Source organism: Vidua macroura, chromosome 6, assembly GCF_024509145.1.
Source record: "Vidua macroura isolate BioBank_ID:100142 chromosome 6, ASM2450914v1, whole genome shotgun sequence".
NCBI classification, from domain to species: Eukaryota; Metazoa; Chordata; class Aves; order Passeriformes; family Viduidae; genus Vidua; species Vidua macroura.
In genome coordinates, this window is record NC_071576.1 from 56,742,208 (window position 1) to 56,766,431 (window position 24,224).

A 24,224-nucleotide genomic window follows, 5' to 3' on the forward strand; every position below is an offset into this window, starting at 1 on the left:
ATGTGGTATTTCCCAGCCCTCCCACCTTGCCTCCTTGTCCCCAAAGCCACCAGTATGCAGAGAGAAGGCAGGACCAGGTATTTTATTGCTTCAGGTCCAAGGAGCAATGCCAGTGATGTCTTGAAGGGAGGGGGACAAGGAATGAAGCCTGGCTTAGCAGACACAAGGCTGGGGGCAGTTGGCTGAGCAGGACCAGCCATGGGACCACCCATGTTGATGGGTGGGACATGAGGCGTGTTTGGGTCAGCAGGGACATTGCCAGGCATGTTGGTGGGGACAATGCTGGGGACTTCCAGGCAAGGGAGGCTGTGTGCTGGGCACCTGGGGCTCAGACAAAGAGCTTGTTGTAGCAGGGCTGGCAGTACATCTTGTCGTCGAACTCGCGGAAGGTGCCCTTGTGCAGCTGGCCCAGGCAGTAGGTGCAGATGAAGTGCTCGGGGTGGTACCTGCGCCCCGCGGCCGTGATGCAGCGCCCGGTGACGGGGCGGCCGCAGCCGTGGCAGACGGTGCCCTGCCGCTGGTGGAAGTGCAGCTCGCAGTAGGGCCTCCCCTCCAGCTCGAAGAAGGACCCGCCGGTGAAGCCAGTCAGGCACTCCTGGGGGAAGAAGAGGGGAAGGCTGGCATGGCCCTGGGAACATCCCCATTACATGCATCCCCGCTGTCCCACTCACCGTGCACACGAAGCACTCGGTGTGCCAGACACCCTGCAGGGCCGACAGGTACTTGTCCATGACGGGGCGCTCACAGCCCTGGCATTTGGGGGCGAACATGGCCAGGAAGTCCTGGTGGCAGTACGGCTTCCCATTGCGCTCCAGGAACCCTGTGGGGAGGGGATGGGGATGGGGATGGGCACCCACCTGGGGATGGCTCACTGGGGACAGTGGCACGTGGACATGGTGGTATCCAGGATAGGAGGCGAGGGAGAGATCACGGGCAGCTCAGATGGGGCAATAAGTGCAAGAGCAAGGGAGACTTGGGATGGGGGCAGGATCCCCGCACCTGTTCCTTGGGACATACCCTCATCTCCAAACACCTTCCCACAGTGGGCACAGAAGAAGTGCTCGGGGTGCCAGGTCTGCTCCAGGGCCGTGAGGACTTTCTGCAGGAAAAGCCAAGGTGAGGGGGCCGGTGGTGGCCAGGAGGGGTGGCGGGGGAGGCCGGGGGGTCACTCACTCACCTCACGGATGGGGCCGGCGCAGTAGGCACAGCGCGGGGAGAAGGCCTTGTGATAATCCTCCTCACAGAACGCCTGCCCTCCCTGCTCGAAGAAGGGCCCCTTGTCCAGCTCCTGCCCGCAGCGGGCACAGGTGAAGTGCTCGGGGTGCCAGGTTTTGCCCAGGGCTGTGAACACCTGCGAGGAGGAGGCATGGGCGCTGTGAGGGCAGCTCCAGGGGAAGCCCAGGGGTGCCGGGCTGGCGGCAGGGGCTCACCTTGCCAGCGATGGGCTTGCGGCAGGCGGCGCAGACGCCGGCGGGTGCGGCCGTGATGCCCAGCTCCTGCAGGTCCCGCGTGAGGCTGTCCAGCATGTTGTCCAGCAAGGACTCCGTGGGCACCCCGGCTCCCTGCCCTGCAGCTGCCAGCTGCCGGGAAGGAGGATGGTGAGGTCTGGGTGAGGGCCAAACCCCCCAGCCTGGTGCCCCAGGGCCAAGGCTCACCTTGCTCTCTGTGTGGCCCAGGTCGGCCAGGAGCTCATCCAGCTGCCGGGCAGCCTCCGTGTGTGGGGGTGAGGGGAGCAGCGGCTTTGGGACTGGCACAGGGGTGCTGGACATGGCAGAGAGGGGAGATTCTGTGGTGTCCACCTCATGGCCAGGACCAAGACCCCCTTCTACCCCTGCCAACACAGCTCTTTCCCACAGGCCCCTGCAGAGAACACTGCAGGTATGCAGGATACAATCTGTCCCAGGTGACCCTGGATGGCAGATCCCAGCAAGGAATGGACAGCCCCAGATGGCTCTGCCCTCCCACGGCTCTTTTTACCTGTACACTGAATCCAAACCTTCTCCTGGAGACTGAGCTTGAGGTGGCAGTGGCACCTGAAAGGACAGGCCCTTGTGGCAGAGCCCTCAGGGTGCTCCCCTGGCAGCTTCCCCTGCCCAGCTCCACCACCCCATCATGAACTGAGGGGTCTCTGTGCCCAGGCATTACCTTCAGGCTACCATGCTGGGCATCGTGGCTGGAGCTTGGTCCCTCCAGCACATGGTCCTTGGAGGCCAGGCAGGAGCTCTGCTCCAGTTCTGCCAGCAAAGCATCTGCACAGACACCCGGGTCAGGCCCCACCAGCTGCACACCCTGCGGTGTTGTACCACTCCCAAAATCTCAGGAGCAAAAGGAGGGTCACAGCAGGTCCTGCTGGCCAGCTGCCAATGCCCCAAGGGCCCTGAGCCCACTTCCCGAGGTCCCCATCCCAGTCCAGGATGTGCCCACCTTCCCGAATAGTGGTAGTGGGGCAAAGGGTCCTGCTTCCCCATACCATCCCTGGCCAGCAAAGAAACCTCTGCCAGTCCTCAGCTTGATCCAGCATAAGCCCTGGCAGGGAGAAGCTCACCCTGGGCCCATCCTGCGTGTTCAGAGCACCACTTCCCCCAAGGTGGGCCGAGCACTTTTCCTTTCTGTTTTCACCTCTCTGCCTTGGCTGTCCCTCACACAGGGAGGGACAATTTGTTCCCCTTAAACAGGGAATGCCCCCAGCAGTGTGGCTGCTTCCCTGACCCCAGCTCCCCCACCCTAGGCCAGGGACGGCTCCCAGCTCCCGCTGGGTTGCGGCGCTGCCACAGCCCATTTCCTGCTCTCAAGCTTGCTCCATTTTTGGCCAAGTGCTCGCTCAACCACCGGCCCCATCAGTCCCTTGGGATGGGGGAGGCACAGGAGGGAGCAGGGCTCCATGGCTGCCCCTCACCGGCATCTCCTCCCGGTCCTGAGGGACAGGAAGGAAAAGGCTCCCCAGAGGTGCCAGAAATGTGACCCCAAGCCAGGCCTGGCTGCAGGATCAGCTCCAGAGAGGCCCAACTTACCCAAATCCTCCATCCTGCCTTGGTTGGAGTCCCAGGGCAGGGGCAGCACCCCGGGGTGCTGAGATGGCAGAAGAGGCTGTGCTGGCTCTGTTCCGGTCTCGCCTCCGCCCCTCACGCCGGGGTTTGTCACCCAGGGTTTCCTTTGTGGGCTGCGTGCCTCACACCACGTGTGACCGGCACAGCTGGGGCACAGGGAGCCACAAACAGCCCGGGCTGGGGCTGCAGAGGAGAGAAACTGGCCAATGGGCTGCCCAAGGAGCTCCAGAAGCCAAGATGTGGATGTCCTGCTGACCCAGGCCCTGTCCAGAAGCCACTGGCCACGTGTGACAAGGGATGGCGTCCCTGTGCTGGGTGGAAATGGATTTGTGGCAGCATGATGGAGCAGTGCTGTCATATTCCAGCAGAACCTTGCCTTTGGGGGACGCTTCTGGAGCCTCATCATCGATTTCCAGGTAACAGCAAATCCCTTTTTGGCAGAGAAATCTCCTGGCACTGCTGGGAGCAGGCAGTGGATGTGGAAACAGCTCTAAGGGACTGGGGGAATGTTAATGCCAGAGGTGGGTGCACTTGGCCTAGCGTGTCCTTTAGGCTCTTGTTTGGGTGTTTGGAGGAGGCAGCACCTGGTAGGTGACCAACATCTCTGTCACCTTGGCCACCAGCCCTGCCAAAGTGTCACCAGGTCCTGGCTTGGCTCCTCTTTAGTCCAGCCAAAAAAACCTTGGGAGCAAAGGTTAAGAGCCACAGACTCCATCCTCTCTGTGAGGAGGCGGCAGCACCCACACGGGTCAGGCTGGCCCTGCCTTGGCCCCGCTCCTGGGCACTGCTGAGCCCCCATGGGTGGCACGGGCTGGAGCTGAGCCCCTCAAGCTGCCACCTCAGGTGTCACACCATTCCTGACACCATTTTGTCACCTGCTCACAGCAGGGACATCCAGCCCAGCCCCGCCTCAGGAAAAGGCCCTGGGGTCACCAACCCGCTGTGTCCAGGCCTCTTTCAGGCCAGGGATGCTGAGAGCCACCCAAAGCCAGGGAGGAGGCACTGCTGGTGTCACGGCTCAGGGCTGCTTGCCGATGGGATCCTCGTGTGAGGCATTTCCCTTTCTCACTCAACAGAACCTTCCTGCCTGCAGAAGGTTTTGGGCTATTTTTAGCTTTCTCAGTGATTTAGTGATGTGTGAGCCCCAGTGCGCACGAGCATCTGGAGCTGGAACCTCTTAAAACTTGTCCTTACAGAACCCAGAGGCCAAAGGCTGAGCTGTGCCCTGCCCTGAGCTCTGCTCCCCTGTTCTAATGAGGATTAAATAACCCCAGCCTTGCCTGCAGAGGGGAAATCAGTCATGACAGTGGCAGGGGGCTGACAAAAAGCAGGGACAGGAGGAATCCCTGTGCAAGAATCCCGAGGTTTGCTTTAACTTTCAGGCAAGGACATTCTCCTTCTTCCCAGTGTCTGGGTCAGGGGAATGTGGTCCTCCATAGTGAGGGGGTTTATTAGCACACTCTCAGGAACTGTTGGACACACTTTTGTTTTCTAGGAACATACCAGAGCTCAGGACTTGAAAGGCAGAAGCAGAAAGGATTTGAAATGCAGAAGAAGGAAGCAGCAGGCGCTCAGAGCCCTCTCACTGGTGGGAACCAGTTCGGCAAACAGGATTTTCCAGCTGAACGTTGCGGGCTCCTTGAACCCCTGTGATTTTTGCTTTTTGTCTCCCGAGGGAGGATGAGGAGCACCTTGTTCTGGGGAAGTGTTACCCTTTGTTCTCCTGTCATAAAACGGTGGGTAAGATCAGCCAAACCCTCTGCTCCAGAGCAAGCAAACCCCAGTCCTGTTCCCCAAGATCCCGGCCTGGTGTCACATCCCGCTGCAGCCAAGGCAAGGGAATACTGTGTCAGGACCAGTCCAGGTCCAAAAGCCTGGACACCGAGGCGGCTGGGACAGTAGGGAAGGGGACAGACCGGCGACCGTGACAAAACCCGCTCCCGGGTGGCCTCTTCAGCGTCTGCGGGGGCGAAGTTTTGGGGTTTTCGTGTGGGTTTAATGTGTTAGTGCAGTTCCTGTGGGACAGTCAGGCAGTGCTGAGGTTGTTTTGGGGAGGGACTCAGGCCGCGGAGGCCAAGGGGATGGCCGCCTCCGCACAGCCGCTCCCGGGGTTCCTGCCCAGGGGCCGTTCGGGGCGGGGACACAGCCGGGAACGGGAACTACAACTCCCGGCAGGCACCGCGCATGCGCGGCCGCGGGACGGAAGCGGGCGGGGCCAGGGCCGTGTGCCCCGCCCCCCTTGCGCCGGCCACCATTTTGTCACCGACTTTCACCCGCCGCCCGACGGGGCGTTTTTTTTTTTTCTTAAAGGAGAAGCGGTAGCAAAAAGCGGCCCGGCCGCCAGGCCCCGCCGGTACTACGGGCGGCGCCGCAGCCCCGCGGCACGGAGCAGCCGCGTGGGACGGGGCGGAGAACGGCTTCTCCTGCCAGGCCTCGCCCGAGGGGCAAAGGGGCCCGGGGGCAAGGCGGAGGGGCGCAGGCAGCGGCGGCGGTAGGGAGCCCTGCGGTGCCGGGGGCCGGGCGGCGGCCGCGCGGCGGACGGGCGGTCCGGGCGGAGGGGCCTGCGGGGCGGCGGCCGCGGGGGCCGCGCTCGAGTGGGCGCCGAGCGGGGCCGGCCGGGGGGGGAGCGGGAGCGCGAGCGCAGCGGCCGTGGCAGCGCCTGCGCGAGAGGCGGCGCGAGTCCGGGGCGCGCGCGGGAGCAGCGCGCTGATTGGCCGCTCGGCGGTGTGGGGGGCGGGCCCCGCCCCGGCCGCGCCGCCCATTGGCCAGGCGGCGCGCGAGCGGCGGGGAAAGGCGTGAGCGCGGCGGGCGGGGGCACTCGGGCCTGGGGGGCAGGGCCGTAGCCCGGGTCCCGCCCGCGGATTGGTGGTCGCGGACAGGGGGCGGGGCGCGGGGGCCGCGCGTGAAGGCGGGCGGCGGGCGCTGATTGGCCGCGGGCGGCGGGGGCGGGCGTGCCCGGCCGAGGGTGGAGCGCGGCCGTCCCGGCCCCGCCGCCGCCGCCGCCGCCCCGATGCCGGCGGGCACCGAACAGCCGGGGGGCGCCGCCGCCGAACCACCGCCCGCCCCGGGACCGCCGCCCGCCTCAGACAGGCCGCCGGCTTCGGGCCGCCGCCGTCCGCCGCCGCCCGCCGCCGATCAGGGGGAGGAGTCCGGCGGCAGCCGGGTGCTGAGGGGCGGCCGGGAGCGCGGCCGCGCCGCTTCGGCCGCGGGGGGAGCTGCTGCCGCCGCCGCCGCCGCCGCGTCCCGCCGCCGTAAGGCCGAGTATCCCCGACGCCGGCGGAGCAGCCCCGGGGCGCGGCCCGCCGCCGAGCAGCCCGCCGCCGAGACGCCGCCCGCGGCCAGGAAGGCCCCCCGGGCCGGGTGAGTCCCTGCAGCGCCGCGCTCCGCCCGCGCCTTCCGGGGGTCGCGGCCGCGGGTGGGGGGATGCGGGCGGCCTCTGCCCGACCCGCGCGAACGGGCCCAGGCCCTGGGGCCGCCTCCGGCCGCGGGGTGCCCCGCGCCGCCGCCCCTTTGTTCCAGCCGGGCTGGGTCGGTTCCGCCGGTCCCTTCCCAGGAAGGGCAGTGTCCCGGGAATCGCCGGCTGCGCAGCGCCCCCGGGCAGCGGCCGCTGTCCCGCTGCCCCGCGGCGCCAGCGCGGTCCGGCCATGTCTGGCGAAGGTCTCGGTGAGGGAGGCGGTGGGATCTGCCTTCTCGGGAGGAGATGCTGCATTCGCTGCACCTTCTGTCCTGAGCGGGACCGAAGCCTTTAGAAGTGCAGCTCCCCTGTGCTCTCCCCTGTTCTAAGCACAGAATCCCCCTGGATCAGTCTTTGGGCATGGCTGGGCCTTTGCTGCTGTGTATTCCTATAGTTCCCCTCAGCTTCCTGCAGCTGAAATAATCCTGTGGTGTGAGGGGTTGAAAACAGTTACCTGATAGAGAGGCACCGGGACTTTGGGGAATTGGGACTCATCCCCACGTCATTCAGTTCCTTGTTGCTGCCCCCATCCCATAGAGTCTGGCTCTTACAGTTGCTTTTGTGTTTTTTTCAGGTGCACAGATAAAGTCGCTGGTAAAGGTAAGAGCTGAATTGCTCACTCCTGGTGTTGTGTTCCATCTAGAAAGTCACGGTTGTTCCATGGGTTAGCCCAATCCTCTTTTTGGATCTTCCTTTTAAAGAATGTTTTAGTGATGTGCAGTTTTTTTCTGAGTCTCTCTCAAGACTCTGGAACTGTGATAAGCTGCTGCTGCTGCTGTTGGCATGTGCCCAAGCTGCAAAATCTTACTGTCCCAAAAACAACTCGGGCTTTCCACGGCTGTTGGAGCGTGAGGCTGGGCTGCTCCGTGGTTTGTCAGCTCTTGTTGCACAGCAGTCCCAAGTAGTTGGCAAATCCTGGCTTCAGTTCTGTTCTGTGCTCAGAAATACAGGAGTAGATCCTCAAGAAACCTTGGAAAGTTGTGTGGAAATCAAGAGTATTCAGATATTCACACCTGTTCTTTTCTAGCTTTAGTGGATAATGGATTTTTTTAGGCTGATGTCTTCAGGGCTGAAAGAGAAAATTATTTACAACTGGAGGTGTGAGCAGGGTCTGAACACAACAGCCCCAGCTGTGGGGGTCTGCAACCTGGAGCAGAACTTCTGTTTTTCAGTGCACACTGTGAACTTTGTGCACATATTTAACAATTTTTTGTTTAAAAAAACCCAAAAAAACCCACCAAAAACCCCAAAAAAAAACCCAAAAAAACCAAAACCAAAAACAAACAAACAAACAAAAAAAACCACCCACCAAACCAAAAACCCAAAAAGCAAAAAATAAAAGTTAGAGGGCTTTGCTCCTTACCTGGTGATAACTTCTGAAACAGGTCCAAGTTAAGGGCTTTGTGTAGTGCTGTTTTTGATCTGGCACCAGAGAATTGTGGCAGAATGAAGTCCTGAGGAAAGGAGGTCAGACACCTGTGCTGATGAATTCCCCTTTCTGCTGGAGCTGTCCGGGTTTGTTTGCCAGCAGTTGTGTCTCAGTGGCTGCTGTTATTCTGGTGTTTTGGTAACTCTTTAGCTTTCCTACTACAAGTCTTTATTCCATTTGGGTGTGGAAATCCATTGCAGTTCCAGCTGGCAAGGTGTGTTTTTACAGACTGAAGAAGAATTAACTGCTGTGTGTTGAGCCCAGATCTTGCTTATGTGTATTTACCCCTCACTGTGTATAGGGTGTGCAGCGTAATGTCAGAGCTTCAGCCTTTTATGTCAAAGCACAGTTAGTGAAATGCCTAAAAAAATTTAGCTTCATATGTGTAAAGACTTAAGACTTGCTTAGTTTTTGGTTTAAGGAGAAATATTAATTGGCAGTGGTAGAAAACAGGCAGAATATTCCCATTTTTACCCCAGGAAGTGAAAGTTGTCAGACTGAAATTCCCAGGTTTGGGAGCTCTCAGCATTGAGCCATTTTAGCCTTTAACTTGGCCTCTGAGAGTTTCAGCTGTGCTTGAAGGTGAGAGTGGAAAAAGTGTTTGTTAAACTTCTGGGGCTCTTTTTTTCCCTGATTAGATTTGCAGCCAAAATTATGGTAGGAATAGTTGCATGGAAATTGGCACTGGGAAGTGCTGACTTCTGGGCCAGAGGAAATCTGTGCCGTGGGGGGCGGGGGTTGTTTGTTTCTGGTTTGTTTTTTGGTCTACAGAAGCACAGAAGTGAGGAAGCTGCACTCCTGTGTCTTGGCTGCACGCTGGATGGAGCCCTTGTGCACCTTGTGCTGGTTGGAGAGGACCTGGAAACAGGCCCAGGAGTGTCTTCCTCCTTCTTTCTTCCTTGGACAGGTTGTGCAGGAGCACAATGTGCTTCTCCCTCCTCCTGCTGGGCTTTAGCAGAAGTTTTTGAAGGAGCCAGACCAGTGTAAGCAAGCAGCGGCTTTCTTTGCACAAAGGTTTTTGGTAGCCAGGAGCCCTCTGTGAGCCTGGAAGGCACAGTCCCATTTGTCCTTTCCCCCTGGATGGAGCTGGGATAATGTGCTGAGTGGTTCTGGTGAAGGTTTGGAATTCTGTCCTTGTATTCCCTGATACAGAATTGATTTTTTTTTTTTTTTTTTTTTTGCAGTGCAGTATTAGCCTTTACTGTCAGCTCCTAAATGCAGTTTGGAATATTCCTTGGAACAGCCATGGTACAAAGTCATAGGATCAGGCTTTTCCTGCATCCCCTTGGGAGTTCTGGCTGTGCAGGTCTGACGGGGAGTTTAGAGGGAGAGGAGAGCCGAAGGTGTGTGTATGTTGTGTCACAGCCCGAGTGTGACTGTCACCACAGGGGCAGCTGCAGTGTCAGCCTGTGTTCCCTGGCTATTCCCTGTTGCCTGCTTAGTCATGCAGTTGCAGGATTTCCCAACGTGTGCCTGCAGGAATATTGGATGCAGAAGTAGAACATTTAATCTCAGCTTACAAATGAATTTGTGTAGCTGAATTTGGTCGCTGTGTGGCAGAATTCACGTCTGGCTTCCCACAGCGCTCTGTATCCGTGTGGGAATAATTTTCATTTTAGTCAGGAGAGTCACCTCCCTGGAAGCCCGTTCTCAAATCCAGGGGTTTTGCTAAGAAAACAATTAGGTTTGGCAAATTAAAAAAAAAAAAGATGGAAAACTTTGAGACTCAGGAAGTGGCAAATGGGTTTGTACAGAGAAGGCTCGCATTATACCTAAGAGTATTATTCTTAATGCTTCATGCTCCTTTTGGGAGCATTGCTTTCCCTTAAGGCTTTGTCAGTGTTTGGAGAAAGTAATATCAGTACTTAAAACAAAACCTTACAAAAATGCACTGAATTTAAATAGCTCAGATTGCCCAAACCCTCCAAGGATCTTCCTGTGTCTCATCTGTACAGTTCCACAGTGCTCTGGTGGAGAAGAGCCCTTTGGATGGAGCTTTGCACTTGGATATTTTTCCTGAGTTTCATTTTCGTCCATGCCATTATGAAACCAGGTGTTTGGTGCCTTATCTGCTGTGTGGTTGCTTTCTTAAATCTCAGAGGTGTACATACGTTGTGGTGCATTTATTTTTATAACAGCTTTTTAACCTTAGCAATTAATAATTTATTTTCACCTAATTGCACACGTGTGTTTCCTGAAATTGTCTGCAGGGTCAGTAAGAAGCTTCCAAATGCCTTACAAATCAAATTACAATTCAACTCTGTTGAAAAGCAGAGCAGTGCCCAGAGTCCTGTCTTTTGGTCATCTAAACAAAGCCACAACTGCACTGCGAGTGTCCTTCCAGGTTTCCTTTTCTTGTCCCTTCTCCCGGGACTGGCATTCAGTCACAAATTTTAATCTATTTTTGATGAAGGAAAAAGAGACAAAAATTTATTCCAAATCTCGGACTTCCCATATTTTGGACAAGGGCTTGGTGATTACTGATTCCAGCTGTTCCTGCAGCTGAACACTTGACAGACAGGAGTTTCCTGGTGCAGCCCTTACCCTTGGATAGGGACCAGGGATCATGTTGGGAGGGTCTAGAGTTAGAAGGTTTTTCAGCTCATAGCTCTATATCACTGTGAGTTTTGTGGCAAGGTAAATACTTGATACATCTCCTAAGGATGGGGCTTGGGACGTACCTGGGTATTCTCAGCATGTAAAAATGCCCTGAATCTGTTAGACAGCCGTGCTGAAGCAGAGGAAGTAGGAAGGAGAAATCCTGGGAAAAGGTTTATCAAAGACCTTCACTTTAGAGGAAGGAAGCAGAGCTGCTGGGTGAGAGATGTGCTCTGTCCAGGTGTGTTCTGAGGCAGGTCTGCTTCAGCTCTGCAAGCCTGATTTTTAAAATGATAAGTATTATCAGCTGAATGCCTGATCTTCCAAGGGAATACAGCTCTTGCAGAGCAGCAGAGTGTGCTGGAACTGTTGCCACCTCAACACAGTAGTGGTTGAGGGGGGAATTTATAGAGGATAGTTTCAAGTGTCTTTGGGTTTGATTTAGCATTCAAAAATGAGATGTTTACCATGAGGACTGAGAACATGTAGCAGTCACCTTGAGATCTGCTAAAGAAAGCCAAGAAGGTGCAGTTCATGCTCTGATGGTGAGGTTTATACATACAAGACAGCAGCTTGATGGTTTACAGCACAGTGTGATGCCTCACATCCGGGATTCCAGTCAGGCTTTTCCAGCCAAATGTTGCTTATTCCCACCCTGTTAATCAAGGATCAGACAGTGAGTAATGCAAAGCAAACTACGTGCTAGGAGGAAAAGGATTGTTTGGTTCAGAAGGCTTGATGCAAAACTGGAGATTGCAGGCTGGGAGGAATCAGAGAGGTTGTGGATTGCTCATCCCTGGAAGTATCCAGGGCCATGTTGGACAGGGCTTGGAGCATCCTGAGCTAGGGGAAGGTGTTGGTGCCCATGGCAGGGGTTGGAATGAGCTGAGATTTAAGGTCCCTTCCAACCCAAACCATTCTGTGATCAGCTGTAACATTTCAAAGGGCATTGAGGTCATGAAGGCCCAGTATCACAGCAAGCACCAAAAGGTCAGATCAAATGAACTGTACTCGGGAATTTTAGTTTTTAAGGGATTAACTTGCTCACAAGACATTTCAGCCAGTTCTGTTATCTTGCCAAAGCATGTTTGGAGATCAGCCATGAGCCAAAAGGAAACCACCTGTACAAGTTGTAAATAAGTGTGGAGACCTCAGGCTAACAGCATTTGTGGTGCCTTTTGCTCTAGCACAGCACCAGAAACATCTGGCTCAGATCCCTCAGGGATATTGCCAGGTGTACAATTCCAATGAAGTATATGTTTGGGGGATTTTTCTAAACAGGACTTTTCACATGGCTCAACTTTGAAGCTGGCCTTTCATAAAGAACTTGCTGAGCTTTATGAGTGTCTCTTTTGTTGTGCTTAGAGTCAGCAAATCATTGTCTTAGAAGCCTTTATTCAAGGGAAATAAAAGCTGCTTTTACATATTAGTGTCTTTCCTTAGAATGAATGTGAGGAGAGTTTTGAGGGAAGGTCTGATGAGGTGAGGGCCTGGGGAGTGTCCTGGCTCAGCACAGAGGGCTGAGCAGGTTCCCACAGCAGGCAGTGACGCCTTGGGTTTTAGCTTTTATGTTTTTCAGATTCTCTGCTACCTGGTATGTAACTCTGAAACTTCATATTAGATGTTAATAAGTGCTCTTCACAGGGTAGTTCAACAAAACAATCCCTTTCCAGCTAAAGAATCAAGGGCAACCATTACCCAAAAAGCATAAACAATGGTGAAGAGAAGGGGGCAAGCCAGGGGGGTGAGACTTCATGACCTGGAGCTGTAATTGGACAAGTGAACCCAATATGTAGATGAACCAAAAAGTAAAAAAGAGTAAAAACTCGTGACCAGGAACCATTCTTGGATTCAACCTGGGTGTAGCCTTGTCAGGCTCTTGTGCTGCCCAAGGTGTATCTTTTTAAGGCCTTTCAATAAACACCTATTTTGTCCATTTAGCTCTGTCTAGTCTCTGTTCCAGATCAGCCTTTCTAGGCATCAGCAGGGGCTGCTGTACTTGAAGGTGTGATTGAATGACAGGATTTAGGTGTTTTGTACTATGCTGAGAGAGACTGCAACGGCTGTTTCAGCTCCCAAAGAAGAGAAGGAGGAGGAGGAGGAAGTGTCTGGCGTGCTCAGCCATGGCTCTCCCGTGGGCACGGCCCGGCCCAGCCGGAGCTGGCGCAGCAGCCGGACGGCGGCCGCCGCTCGCCAGCGTGACTCCGAGAATTCCCGTGCCTCCAGATCCAAGGCTGGCTCCCTGCAGCTCATCTGCAAGTCAGAGCCCAACGCCGACCAGCTGGAGTACGGTACGTGCCATGGAAGGCCTGGGGACGGTCAGGGAGCCAGCTGTGGGTGTCACTCTGGGCATGTGGCTGGTGCTGGCGTGGTGCTGCTTGTCACGGGTACCTTCTGCCACCAGCACTCCCGGCTCTGAATGTCGACGGAGGTACCGTGAGACAGATGAGCTCACTGCAGCGAACACACTTTGAAACCTAATGGTGAATTTTCCTTTCAGTGGTCACAGAAGAGCATCAGTCTCCAGATGGAGTCAGGTAGGACATGTTATTTTTTGGTGTTTCTTCCTATTCGGTGTCTCAAGGTGGGCCTGAGTCACTTGAAAATGAATGCTTGTGCAAAATGATCCATGGGACCGACAGTAGCTCTGTCTCCTTTGGCCGCTCACCTTTGCAGTTCCAGTGTGCACAGGTGTCAGGAGACATTGTGGAGAAATGGATAGTAAGATTTGATCTGGGCATTCCACCTGATAGCTTTGTTGCTGTGGGTGGGTGGGTTCAGGAGAGGACATAGCTCTGCCTGGCCTGTTTTGGTTGTCACTGTGCTCCTTGGTCAGTGCAAGCAGTTACCTTTCCCCAGTCATGCTGGATGAGGAAGTGCTGTGTAATAGTGCACAGATGCTGTTGCTGCCAAAGTCCTCTCTTCTCCTTTTCTCCCAGCAGCGATGATGATGAGGAGATGCTCATCAGTGAGGAAGAAGTTCCCTTCAAAGATGATCCCAGAGATGAGACCTACAAGCCCCACCTAGAGAAGTATATTGGATTATGTACTTACTGGAGGTTTAGACCAAAAAACTTGGGCATGTTACCTGAATTTGCTTAATATGCTCCAAAGCATCTGTGCTAGTTGATCTGGTGGAATGGTTCTAAACATTGCCTGCATTGGCCAGAACTGTTCTTCTCTCAGGGACTGAAGCCTTTAGAGCCTTGCTGGCTGCTGGGTGCTTCCCTAAGCCTGGTTCTTAAATTCTGCTTGAAAGTGGGACTTGAAGAACAGACCTGAACTTGGGTCCAATTTTTGTTTAGATCTTTGTAAAAAGCTGGCAGTGGGAAGAGTATTGGAGTAATGTGTTGTATTTGTGTCTTCGTAGGGAAGCACCAAAGCAAAGGAGAAAAGCTAGCAAGGGGAAGGAGGAAAAAGAAAGGCAGAAAGAGATTAAAGTGGAAGTGAAAGAAGAGAATGAGTTTCAGGAGGATGAAGAGCCACCAAGGAAGTGAGTAAACTCTGCAGTTACACATGCCAGTGTGTGCTATGTGTTTTGCATTCTTGCTGGTGTACAACAGTGTTTAATTGTTGTTGGTTCCCCCCATCCCCCTTCTCCTCCTCTGGGCCTGAGAGCTGATGGGGCAGCACTGTTTATCCTGTGCCCTCAGGTTTTGCCTGTGTTCAGACACAAAAAAAACCCAAGAGTTTAGCTTAAGTGGAGGGGTTTTTCATCATCCTGTGGTTAGTCAGCCTCCCTGGGTGTGACCACACAGTGGGAAATACTTCAGGGTGTCCTTACAATGGGTTCGTTGTGATGCCTCAAGTGGATTCTGAAAGCCAGTGGGAGAGGGCAGCATTCCTGCTGTGTGCTGGGGGCAGACACTGGGATGTCTTGTCACTGGAATACCTTGTGTGTGTGGTAAGTGTCCTTTTTGTACAGTTAGGACTTCACCAGAGGTCAGGAAAATCAGCTGTTTTCCCCTTGATAACAACAAACTTTTGCCACCCAGTCAGTTGCCAGTGGCCTGACACCTTCTGGTGTGTGCTGTCACTGGAATTTGTGGCTGAAGCATTTCTCTTGGCAACAGAGGGAGACTGGTTTATGTGACTGTGTCAAAGCCATTCTTTGGGTAATATGAGGAGGAAAAAAGAAAAAGGAGCTGGTTTTGTACCTCAGCTCCTCTCTGAGTGGTTGGAACAGCCCGGGCTCCCTCTGCTGACCTGCTGCACACTGGTGGTGTAATTTCTCTTGCTGTTCCTGAGCTGCTGCTGATTCACAGTGGAGAGGAGTGAGGAGGCTGGTATTTTGAGAACATTTTTGTCTGTTGGAGACTGCTTTCTGAGGCTTGAGGTTTTGTTTGAATCAGACATTACTTTTTGTGCGTAACAAAACCTGTGGCTCTTCTGAGGGCTTGGCTTGAATGCTGAGTGTATGTTCAGCATGTTCCTGGCTTGCCATCAATACAGATGTCTCAGCAGAGTCTAGAAAATACTTGCATCAATCTGCTCCAAGTGGCTCTGCAGCAGTGGGATCAGGCAGGCAGAGCTGTGGCTTGGGAGGCTGCAGTTTACATGTGAGCACAGGTCTGCTCAGACAGAGCCTAGATTTTTGTCTTGACAGGTACAGAAGCTGCTGCAGCTAATTCAGAGGCCTGTAAAATAGCTGCTGGATCATTAATCCCATTCTTCCTGATCAGGCAGATGGATGTTTTCCCATGGTGTGGAATGTTCCCCAGCAGAGCAGAGGAAATAGGGTGCACTGTCCGTTCTAGACCGTGTTGGCAAAATTACATGTTTATGAAAAATGCAATAGGAAATGGGAAGTATTGAGAGAGAAAACCATGTGAAGCATTTATTTCTCTGGAATTCTCCGTCTTTCGAATCTGTCTCCAACTTGCACTCAGTTTTTCTTCTAGACCATGCAGTTAATGAGGCAATACAGCATACACTTCCAAGTCTCTGCCCACTGCTAATGTAAAGAATCTTCTCTCAGTTCTGTTTCTGTATCCCTGTTACAGGAGGGGAAGGAGGAGAAAGGATGACAAGAGCCCAAGGCTGCCCAAGAGAAGGTAAGTGATCCTCTCAACCCAGTTCTGTTCTGCAGACTTCCTTCCTTTTTGTCCTACATGCAGACAAGGATTGTCCCAAAGCTATCTCTCTGCTTTAAAGGGAATAAAAACCAAAACCAGCAGCATGCCCTGCCTTCCCTCTTCTCCTTCCCCTGTAGATGTTGGTTTAATTTCTTCCAAGTGAAGCAGGCCCCTGCCCACTTCTCAGTTGATCCCTCCTGTGGCATTGCCCACCAATAAGGAATTGCTTTGGGAATTCTGGGTGTCCTGAGGTTTTCCCAGCTTTGGAGAGAGCCCTCAAGTAGTGGCAGGAGAAGAGGTGGCTCTTGGACAGCAACTCTGTCACAGCCCAGGCAGGGGTTTTGGAGCAATAGTGCTTTGCTGTGCTTGCACTTGTTATTTGTGGCATGAGATGCATCAGCCCCTCACAGACACAGAGAATTGTGATTCTAAATAGAATATATATAGAGTCTTTATCTGTAGAATCACCTGATCATAGAAGCAGCCAAGCACTCTGCCCCTCTCCTTGCTGATTTCCCAGGAAGAAGCCTCCGATCCAGTATGTCCGCTGTGAGATGGAAGGCTGCGGCACGGTCCTGGCTCACCCGCGGTACCTGCAGGTTGGTGGGGGTGTTCACTTCCTCTGTGGCACGTGGGAGGGTAGGGAAGGGGTGCTTGGAACAGGCAGCTAAGCCTCCACTGGCATTCACACCCCTTCCAGATGCTGTCACTTTGGAAGACTTCATTGTGGCCAGTTGTAGCCTTGTGTGTGAGTGTCTGTCAGGTTGCTGGATGTCCATGTGTGTTTTATTTTCCAGTGGAGATCTAAACTTGAGTGAACCTCAGCTGTTCACGCAGCCATGAACAGTCTGCAAACTTCCATTCTTTCTTTTCAGCATCACATAAAATATCAGCACTTACTGAAGAAAAAATACGTGTGTCCTCATCCCTCCTGCGGTCGGCTCTTCCGGCTCCAGAAGCAGCTCCTGCGGCATGCCAAACATCACACAGGTACAGGGGGGTGGGAAATAGATGCAAACTCCTCTTCAGGTCAGTGAACAGATAGGAGGAAAATTGAAAGACCTCTGGGACTTCTGCGCAGAGTGAAGCCAAGTCAGGTGGCATAGATTTGCAGCAGCAGCCGGGTATTACTGTCTTCTGGATTGCCATCTTTTAAGCAAATGAAAGAAGTAGACTATAGAGGTTTTAATTCTCCTTCTGGCAGGCATCACTCAGGGGCTCTGTAGAGGAGTAAACCTCTACAGATAAAGTCTGATTTATCCCAATTTGCCAGTCTTTCAGTTTTGGTCAGAGTGGATAATTAGCTTTTAGGAGAGTCTTAATCATGCCTCGCCTCTCCAGATCAGCGGCTGTGGTGTGTTGTGGGACACCTCCTCCTCCCAGAACTTGTAGTTCTGCTCCTTCTTGGGCAGCTTTACCTGCACCACCTGAGAGTTGGGAAAGGGGGCAGGTCTGTGGGAGAGCAATGCTGCAATTGGTGTTGTCTTTCAGATCAAAGGGATTACATCTGCGAGTACTGCGCCCGGGCCTTCAAGAGCTCCCACAACTTGGCAGTGCACCGGATGATCCACACGGGCGAGAAGCCCTTGCAGTGAGTACCTCTGCCTGTGCCTTGCCCTCCTGCCCTGAGGGACCCCCAAAACACCCATTTTCAGAACAGCTCTGAAGTCGGGGCTGGAGCCTCTTCGTGGTGTCCCAGCTCTCTTTGAACACACACTTGTGTCACCTGCTCCTCGGGGCAGTGTCTTGGATCTGGGGAACGCAAGCCCTCAGTAAATAAAATCAGAGCTGGAGCTGCAGGGACATTAGCGAGCCCCTCCTGTTTTCCTGAGCTGCCACCTTGCTACTACTGTCCTTACGAGCGTGTGTGGATGTCCCTTTGTTGTGACCTCCTCATTGACCCCTCCCAGGTGCGAGATCTGCGGATTCACCTGCCGGCAGAAGGCTTCCCTCAACTGGCACATGAAGAAGCACGATGCAGACTCCTTCTACCAGTTCTCCTGCAATATTTGTGGCAAGAAATTCGAGAAGAAGGACAGCGTTGTGGCCCACAAAGCCAAGAGTCACCCCGAAGTGCTCATTGCTGAAGCACTGGCTGCCAACGCGGGTGCCCTGATCACCAGCACCGATATCCTGGGCACTAATCCCGAGGCCATTGTGCCACCTACAGATGGCCAGGGCCTCCCGCTGCTCCCTGACCCCCTGGGCAGTGCTCCTCCAGCAGATTGCCTGCTGCTGAGCCCAGAGGGGATGCCAAAGCCCTACTGTGGCGGGGCAGAGCGCGTGAGCCTGGTGGCTGACGGCAAGCTCTTCGTGGGCAGCGGCAGCAGCGCGAACCCGGAGGGGCTGGTCATGAACACAGAGATGCTGGGAGCCAGCACGGAGGTGCTCATTGAAGATTCAGACTCCACTGGACCCTAGTGGCGGGGGAGCACCTGGGTGCTGAGACAGCTGGGACTCTGTATTTAAAAGGCAAAGGAAATAAAAAAAAAGGAGGAGGCACTTACTGAAAGAGAGGAAAGTTAAACAAAACTTACAATACTAGTAAATAACTGAAGGGTCTGCTCCCCTCCAGCGCGGATCACAGCACATCCTCTTTCTCCCAACCACTTCTCTCTCTCCCATGGCCCCTTTGAGGAAAGGGGCACGTGCTGCCATTGCCAGAGCAAGTTGGATTGAGCGGCGGATTTCTCCAAGGGAGGGGGCACTGCCGAAACCCTTTGCTCTACCCCAAAGCAGTTGCCTTTCTGGCTCCTTGGCGTGGCCCCACTGGCAAACTAAAAAGCGTTGGACGTGCTCTGGAGAAGTTCCTTAGGACTCCCTCTGCCCCTGGTCCCGACTTCTATGCACCACTGCACTCTGGTCCTTGCAGCCTCCTCCCTCCTTGCCGGGGCTGGGAGTTTGGCACTTTAGCCCCTCGGCAGGGTGAGCTGTGAAGCAGCAGTGCACATCCCGCTCCCACCGCGCTCCCCTGCTCCAGCCCTGGCAGGAAGTGGAGGGAGGGAACGCCCTGGCTCATAGATCATGTTTGCTTGGAGAGGCCCGGGGGCTACAGGAGCCCTGCGTGGGAGAGGCAAGGAGGAGCATCCCAGTTTGACGACAGTAATTTGCACTTTGAACATGCTTCGTTTTTGTGTTGTGGTAACAAGATTCCTTATTTATTGTTTTTAAAAGGGTCGGTATTTTTTAGTTCTGTTCTTAGGGGGCGGGGGTGGAAGGGGTTCAGGCTGTTTCCCAGTAGGCTCCAGTGCAGGGAGCTCCAGTGCCATTGTGCCAGCAGCTGGGAGAGCTGAGGTGAAGGCAGCGCTCTGGAGTCAGATGTGTCTTGCAGCTTTTGCAGAGTAGAGGGAGAGCCCCTGGAGAAGAGCCTGTGTGCAGTGAGTCTCTGCAGCAACGTGTTAGCAGGAGGATGAGGTGAGTGATGGGCTGTCTCTCCCTCCCTCCCAGCTCCGGGTGAGCTCCTTGCAGTAAATGCCTGTTTTGCCTCCAGCCTTTCAGGGAAGGACGTTGTTAGCCAGGAACTTGTTCTTGTGACTTGTGACTCTTGGGATGGCTGTGAGCTACTTGCTGCTGGGGGATGTGGTGCTCCTCATCCAACTCTGCCTCTCCTTTCCACATCTAGACAAAGACACAGTTAGCAGGGACTGGATATGATTTTCTCAGGCTTGATTATCCAAGGCAATAGATTGATGTGGGACTACAGGGCTGTCAGCTTTTCTCCCTGCCCTCATTTTGAGGGGGGATTGTGTAGCCGTGTTCTGAAAGCTTCTCTTTTCTGCACAGACACCCCAGCTTTCCCTGAAACGTGGCGGGTCAGGTGTTGCCTGCTGGTGTAGTTAGGGCAGCTTTGAGCCCTTGGAAAAGTTTACATAGGATAAGATGTGTCTGCTATGGAGACTTGGGTTTTTTTTGCTCTTCTCTGAAACTTTGTGTGGAGATTCAGTGGCCTTGAATTCGTAGCGGTTTTGGAAGAGGTGAAGAATAACCTGTTTTTTGTTTGTTTGCTTGTTTTTTGGTTGGGTTTCTGGGAGCAGAGCTGAAGTATCTTGTCTGAGCACAAGATCAGCTGAGTTGGTCTGTAGCACACAGCAGCTTGTTGAAATTGGGTACCTGGGGTCTGGAAAACCACAATAAAATGTGGAATTTAATTGGATTAACAGGAAACTGACTCTGAACACCCACTCTGTCCCCTGTGATGCCTGGAAATCCAGCTGTGGCCCGAACATGTTGGCTTTTCTCAGGCCGTTTGTCCTGGTTTGCCCCCTCCCTCCCTTCTTCCCTCCTCCTTACACTGATACCTTTGTCAGAGCAAGTCGAAGCACTTCCTGGTGTTGGGGCGGATCGAGGCTGAGCAGTTCAGTGTCCCGTGCCCTGGGTGTGGGCATCCCATGGGCACGCTGTGGCAGCAGCCTGGCTCATGTGAGGGCCCAGCACACCTGGTGGCAGGTCCATGGTGGAATGGTGTTAAACTAAACCAATTCCTTCAGTTGAGATGGTCCAGTGTCTTGCTTGAATTGCTTTACTGTGGTTTCCAGCAGGAAACTTTCTGGGTGGCAGCTGGTCCCCTCCCCTTGCAGGCTAGAGAAGGGCAGCACTCTGGGGACACTTGGTGGCCCTCAGGGCAGGTTGGCTTTTTCCTTTATGGTGCTGCTGGAGCTGCGTCTCTGCTGGCCCCTGTGCCTGTGGGAAGGTGCAGGGTGGGCAGAGCCTTGCACAGAACACTAAAGGAGAGCTCGGGGATTTGTTGGTCGAGGGATGGCACTAAAATGCCTTTGGGCCAAGGGCTTGCTCACCTCTGGTGAACCCAGCACTTGGCACCAGGCTGGGGGAGGCTGCCTCGTCAAACATCCACCCCAGTGGAGCAGGGTTTGCCCCTGGCTGCACTTCTGGGATGCAAAATGAAGCATTTCCTTTGCTTCCCGGCCTGGACACCTCTGATCCTTGCCGCTCCCTGCCTTGTCCTTCCATGACACCTCTTGTAGCTCTCCCTTTTCTTTTTCTGGCCATTGCCAGGTGCCTGTCTGTCCTCTAACCACAGCCTGCTCGCTCCTGATGCAGGAGAGATGTGTAGCTCCCTTCCCACGCCCCTCTGAAGCCCTAAAACTGACACAGCCCTCCTGCAGCTCCTTCTCCCCTCGATGTCTCTCCTTCACTCGCATGCAGTTTGCTTCAATAAATTATTGTAGTAGTTTGCAATAAACTTTTTTGTATTTTTTTCCCCTGTATTTATTTTTTTTTCTCCTCCTGGGGAGGGATTGGAGGGGGCATGAGGCCCTTTGGCACGGGCAGCATTTGGGGGGCCCTGGGCCACCGGGCTGGGGCTGGGGGCTGCCATGGCCAGGGGCTCCCCAAGCTCAGCAGCTTCTGCAGTAGCCACGGGCTGGCAAGGAGGCTGCTGGGCATATGGGGACCCCCCAGCCCTGGGACCCCGAGCCAGGCACACTGTGGTATTCATGGAAAGCTGCTTTTCAACTCCTGGGGTTTTTCTCACTCTTGATCTGGGTAATGCATAACCAAAATAAACATACTGAGGAAAAACCAACCCAACCCGAAGGGCTGTTTTTGTCTTGGTGTGTGCAGCTCACCTGTGGGGTGGCCGGTGTTGTCCTGGGGTGGCTGGGATATCTTTCTTTATCTGCAGCCCCTCTTTAAGGCAGGACCTTTCTGGGGAAGGGAGGTTAGAAGCATCTGGCACAGATCCTTCTGCCAGGTTTGGGCTGCAGTTTGGCTTGGGGCTGCTGCAGGATCTCCGGCCTCGGGGCTGCCCTCAAGTATTGCTCGCCTGCTTGCTCAGGCTCCAGCCGGCTGCCCGGGCTGAGGTGTTGAGCAATGTCTGGGCTTTGCTCACCTCTTCCCGGCAGTGGTTTCCCGCGCTCTGGAATGAGCCGAGGGCTTAGCATGCTGCTAATCTCACTTGTGTGGCTGGGAGGGAGGAGTGGGTCAGCCGGAGCTGGGAGCCTGTTGCTGCTGCGCCAGACAGTTCTGGGCAAGGCACTTGGAGTAGCGATGCGTGGGGGAATTAGGGAAATAATCTGTCGCTGTTGATCCCAGAGGCGGGAATTTGCAGCGTGGTGCCAGGCCCCAGGCACGGAAGAGGGGGAGAACCAGGCCAGCAGACGTGTGAGTGGAGCTCCCGGCTGGAATGCACCAGCTCAGCAAGGGATTGTCCTCGCCGGGCCAGGCGGGTGCTGCGCCCAGAGCCTGGTGGCCGTGACAGCTGCCCGGACCATGGCGGCCGCAGAAGGCCCCTCCGCTGCCCTCCGGCGCCGCGACCTCTGCAGCCGCGGCATCCGCCTGGCCGGCAAGATGCGCGCGGATGTCGTTGACCTCCTGGACGCCTACGTGAGTTTGCCCTGCTCCTTCTGGCTGCTGCAGGGCTGGGAGCACTGCTGGGATCTGGGCAGCTGTGCTGGGGTGCGAGGACTCTGGCCCACGGCTGGGATGGGGCACAGAGTCCTGCTGGATCTGGGCGTGCTCACAGCTGGGCAAGACTCGGGCAGCTTGCACTGCCTCCACACCTGCAGGGCTCAGGGCTGGGACTTCCCCCCACGTTTGTCCTGCCTCTGCTGATCCCCGGCGGGTCTCACCCTGCAGGTGGAGCAGCAGGGCTTGGACGCCTCGGCCAGTGTGGCGGCAGTGGAGGGGGTGCCGGTGGCAGCGGTGGAGCGCTGGGACGAGCAGACGGGCACCCAGCGGCTGCTGGAGAACCTGGCGGCCTACCGGGCCTTCCGCGCCCTGCTGGCCCAGATGCTGGAGGAGCAGCGGGAGCAGCTGGGTGAGGCCGACGCGGGCCTGGGCCGGGCGCTGGCGGCCGTCCTGCTCCAGGTCTCGGCCTTTGCCTACCACCTCGAGGAGCTGCTGCGGCTGGAGAGCCGCGGGATCCCCGGCGAGGAGGGGGACGGGCCGCCGCCCCCGCCGCGCCTCAGCCTCTTCGAGCAGAAGCTGCGGGGCTTGGGCGTGCTGCGGGAGCTCGCCCAGTGGGCCGTGAGGTCCGCGCGAGACCTGAGGCAGCTCGGCAAGCCCAGCTCGGCCGCCGGCGCAGCCCCTGGCCTGGCCGAGAGCCCCTGAAGGCGAGCACGGGGGGTGGGGGATCTTGGGTGCCCCTGGGGCTCCTTGCCCACCCTCTCAGAGGACAGCTGAGAGCGAAGGAGGGGGCGTGGAGGAGAGGGACCATGCCTTTAATCCCCATGCTTTTAATGCTGCTCCCCGTGGGGAAACCGAGGCACAGGCTGCAGTCTTCCCTGGAGGGAGCAGGGATCCCCAGGGGCCCTTGGACTCTTCCTGCTGGGCAGTTGAATTACCCTCAGGAAGCAGCTTTGCTGCTTGTCCCAGGGCCTAGAGGCTAGAGCAGCACCACTGCCCTTCTCTTTGGAATTTGGACGCTGCCTATGGCAGGCAGATGTTGCCTTGGGGCTTTTGTGGATGCAGAGCAGGAGCCAAGGGACAGAAAAGCATCATCTGGTGAAAGGAGATTTGGGACCTGCCCCGCAGCTGCAAGGCACAAGGCTTGGCTTCCTGCACGTGGACTCTCCTTCTGCCCAGCTTGGTTGGCTGCTCATTGAATTTCTGCTCTAACTGCTTGGGGCTTTTTGGGGAGGGGGGGAAGCAATCAGGAGGGGAATTCTTAATTGCTTGGACATGATAATGGAGATGAACTTTTAACTGAAAGGGGATCTTTTAGCTGTCATTCAGAAGCACCTCTGCAAGGCAGTTAGTGCCTGCAGGGCTTATTTTAGGACTGGGGATGGCATGGGAGAATCTAACAGCCCCAGCCACATCGTTCATCCTGTGGAGTGCTGGGGTGTTTCACAGCTTCCTGGGCCACGATTCTCCTACCGACTGGATGTGATGGCTGCTGGCTGCCGCGTGAATAAAAAGCCTGGGAGATCTACCAGGGTGATGTACTTCTTGGAGGAGCTGGGGCAGTCAACCTCACCAGAGAGGCTGAGCTGCCCAATTCCCACTCCAGGGAAGGGTCCATCCCAGTGGGGTGAGAGGTTTGGGGGGATGTGACCCACTGGGAGGTCATGGGGAAGACGAAGGAGCTGGGGTTGAAGAAGATGGTGGGAGGATGAGGAGGAGATGGTGGGTCACTGGGGTTGTGCCCTGTCCTGGTATGGCCCTGCCTTCTTCCCTGGCCTGTGAGAGGACAGGCAGCATGGGGGGAGACCGGGGCCACAGAGCAGGGAGGAGGCTGGGGACATGCCCGGCCGGCTCTGCACAAAGCGGCTTTGTGGTGGCAGGCTGGCACAGCACCGGGCACAGTGCTTGCCCCAGCACCAGCAGCGTCTGCACAGGCACCGGGGCTCTGGGAGATAAAGAGCAGCCCAAGGCTGAGCCCCCAGTGCCATCCTGCCCACCCCACCGACCCCACAGGGCTGCAGGGTTGGGGCAAGGGTGGTTTGATGGGGTCTGGATTTTTATCGGTGATGCCTGAGAAGAAGAACCTGCACCTTCTTCATTGCCACTTACTGCCTGCTCTCAGCTTTGCAGCTCAGACTGGATTATTTCAATCTTTATGCTTCCCTGCACTGGGGAATAACAATTTATGGCCGTTATTTTTTTCAGGATTAGTCAAAGCAAGTCCCTTTTCTGACAAGTATTTTTCTTGCCCGCTGCTG

At 55.4% G+C, this 24,224-nt stretch overlaps 3 protein-coding genes across 4 annotated transcripts; 2 read left to right on the forward strand and 1 right to left on the reverse strand.

Moving 5' to 3' along the window:
- Nucleotides 1-63: 63 nt before the first annotated feature.
- On the reverse strand, nt 64-5,593 carry LPXN (leupaxin). 2 transcript variants are annotated; one of them, XM_053981543.1, is made up of 10 exons: nt 4,551-5,593; nt 3,012-3,358; nt 2,146-2,249; nt 1,978-2,033; nt 1,656-1,761; nt 1,431-1,580; nt 1,178-1,351; nt 1,018-1,099; nt 672-820; nt 64-595 (listed from the first exon to the last, which is right to left on the reverse strand). In XM_053981543.1, the coding sequence occupies exons 2-10, from the start codon at nt 3,022-3,024 to the stop codon at nt 329-331; spliced, it is 1,101 nt and encodes a 366-aa protein (XP_053837518.1). In that variant the 5' UTR covers nt 3,025-3,358; nt 4,551-5,593; the 3' UTR covers nt 64-328. The 2 variants fall into 2 exon arrangements, with proteins under 2 accessions (XP_053837518.1, XP_053837517.1); XM_053981542.1 differs by having other exon boundaries at nt 3,012-4,555.
- Nucleotides 5,594-6,057: 464 nt separating this feature from the next.
- Nucleotides 6,058-20,818, forward strand: ZFP91 (ZFP91 zinc finger protein, atypical E3 ubiquitin ligase). Its single transcript, XM_053980471.1, has 11 exons — nt 6,058-6,407; nt 7,076-7,101; nt 12,601-12,819; nt 13,029-13,065; nt 13,471-13,560; nt 13,899-14,021; nt 15,532-15,582; nt 16,124-16,202; nt 16,479-16,593; nt 17,095-17,194; nt 17,514-20,818. Exons 1-11 carry the CDS (start codon nt 6,058-6,060, stop codon nt 18,022-18,024), a joined length of 1,701 nt encoding a protein of 566 aa, XP_053836446.1. The 3' UTR covers nt 18,025-20,818.
- An 840-nt stretch (nt 20,819-21,658) lies between these two features.
- CNTF (ciliary neurotrophic factor) lies at nt 21,659-23,732 on the forward strand. The gene is made up of 2 exons (XM_053980428.1): nt 21,659-21,945; nt 22,198-23,732. The coding sequence occupies exons 1-2, from the start codon at nt 21,832-21,834 to the stop codon at nt 22,669-22,671; spliced, it is 588 nt and encodes a 195-aa protein (XP_053836403.1). The 5' UTR covers nt 21,659-21,831; the 3' UTR covers nt 22,672-23,732.
- The last annotated feature ends 492 nt before the right edge of the window (nt 23,733-24,224 follow it).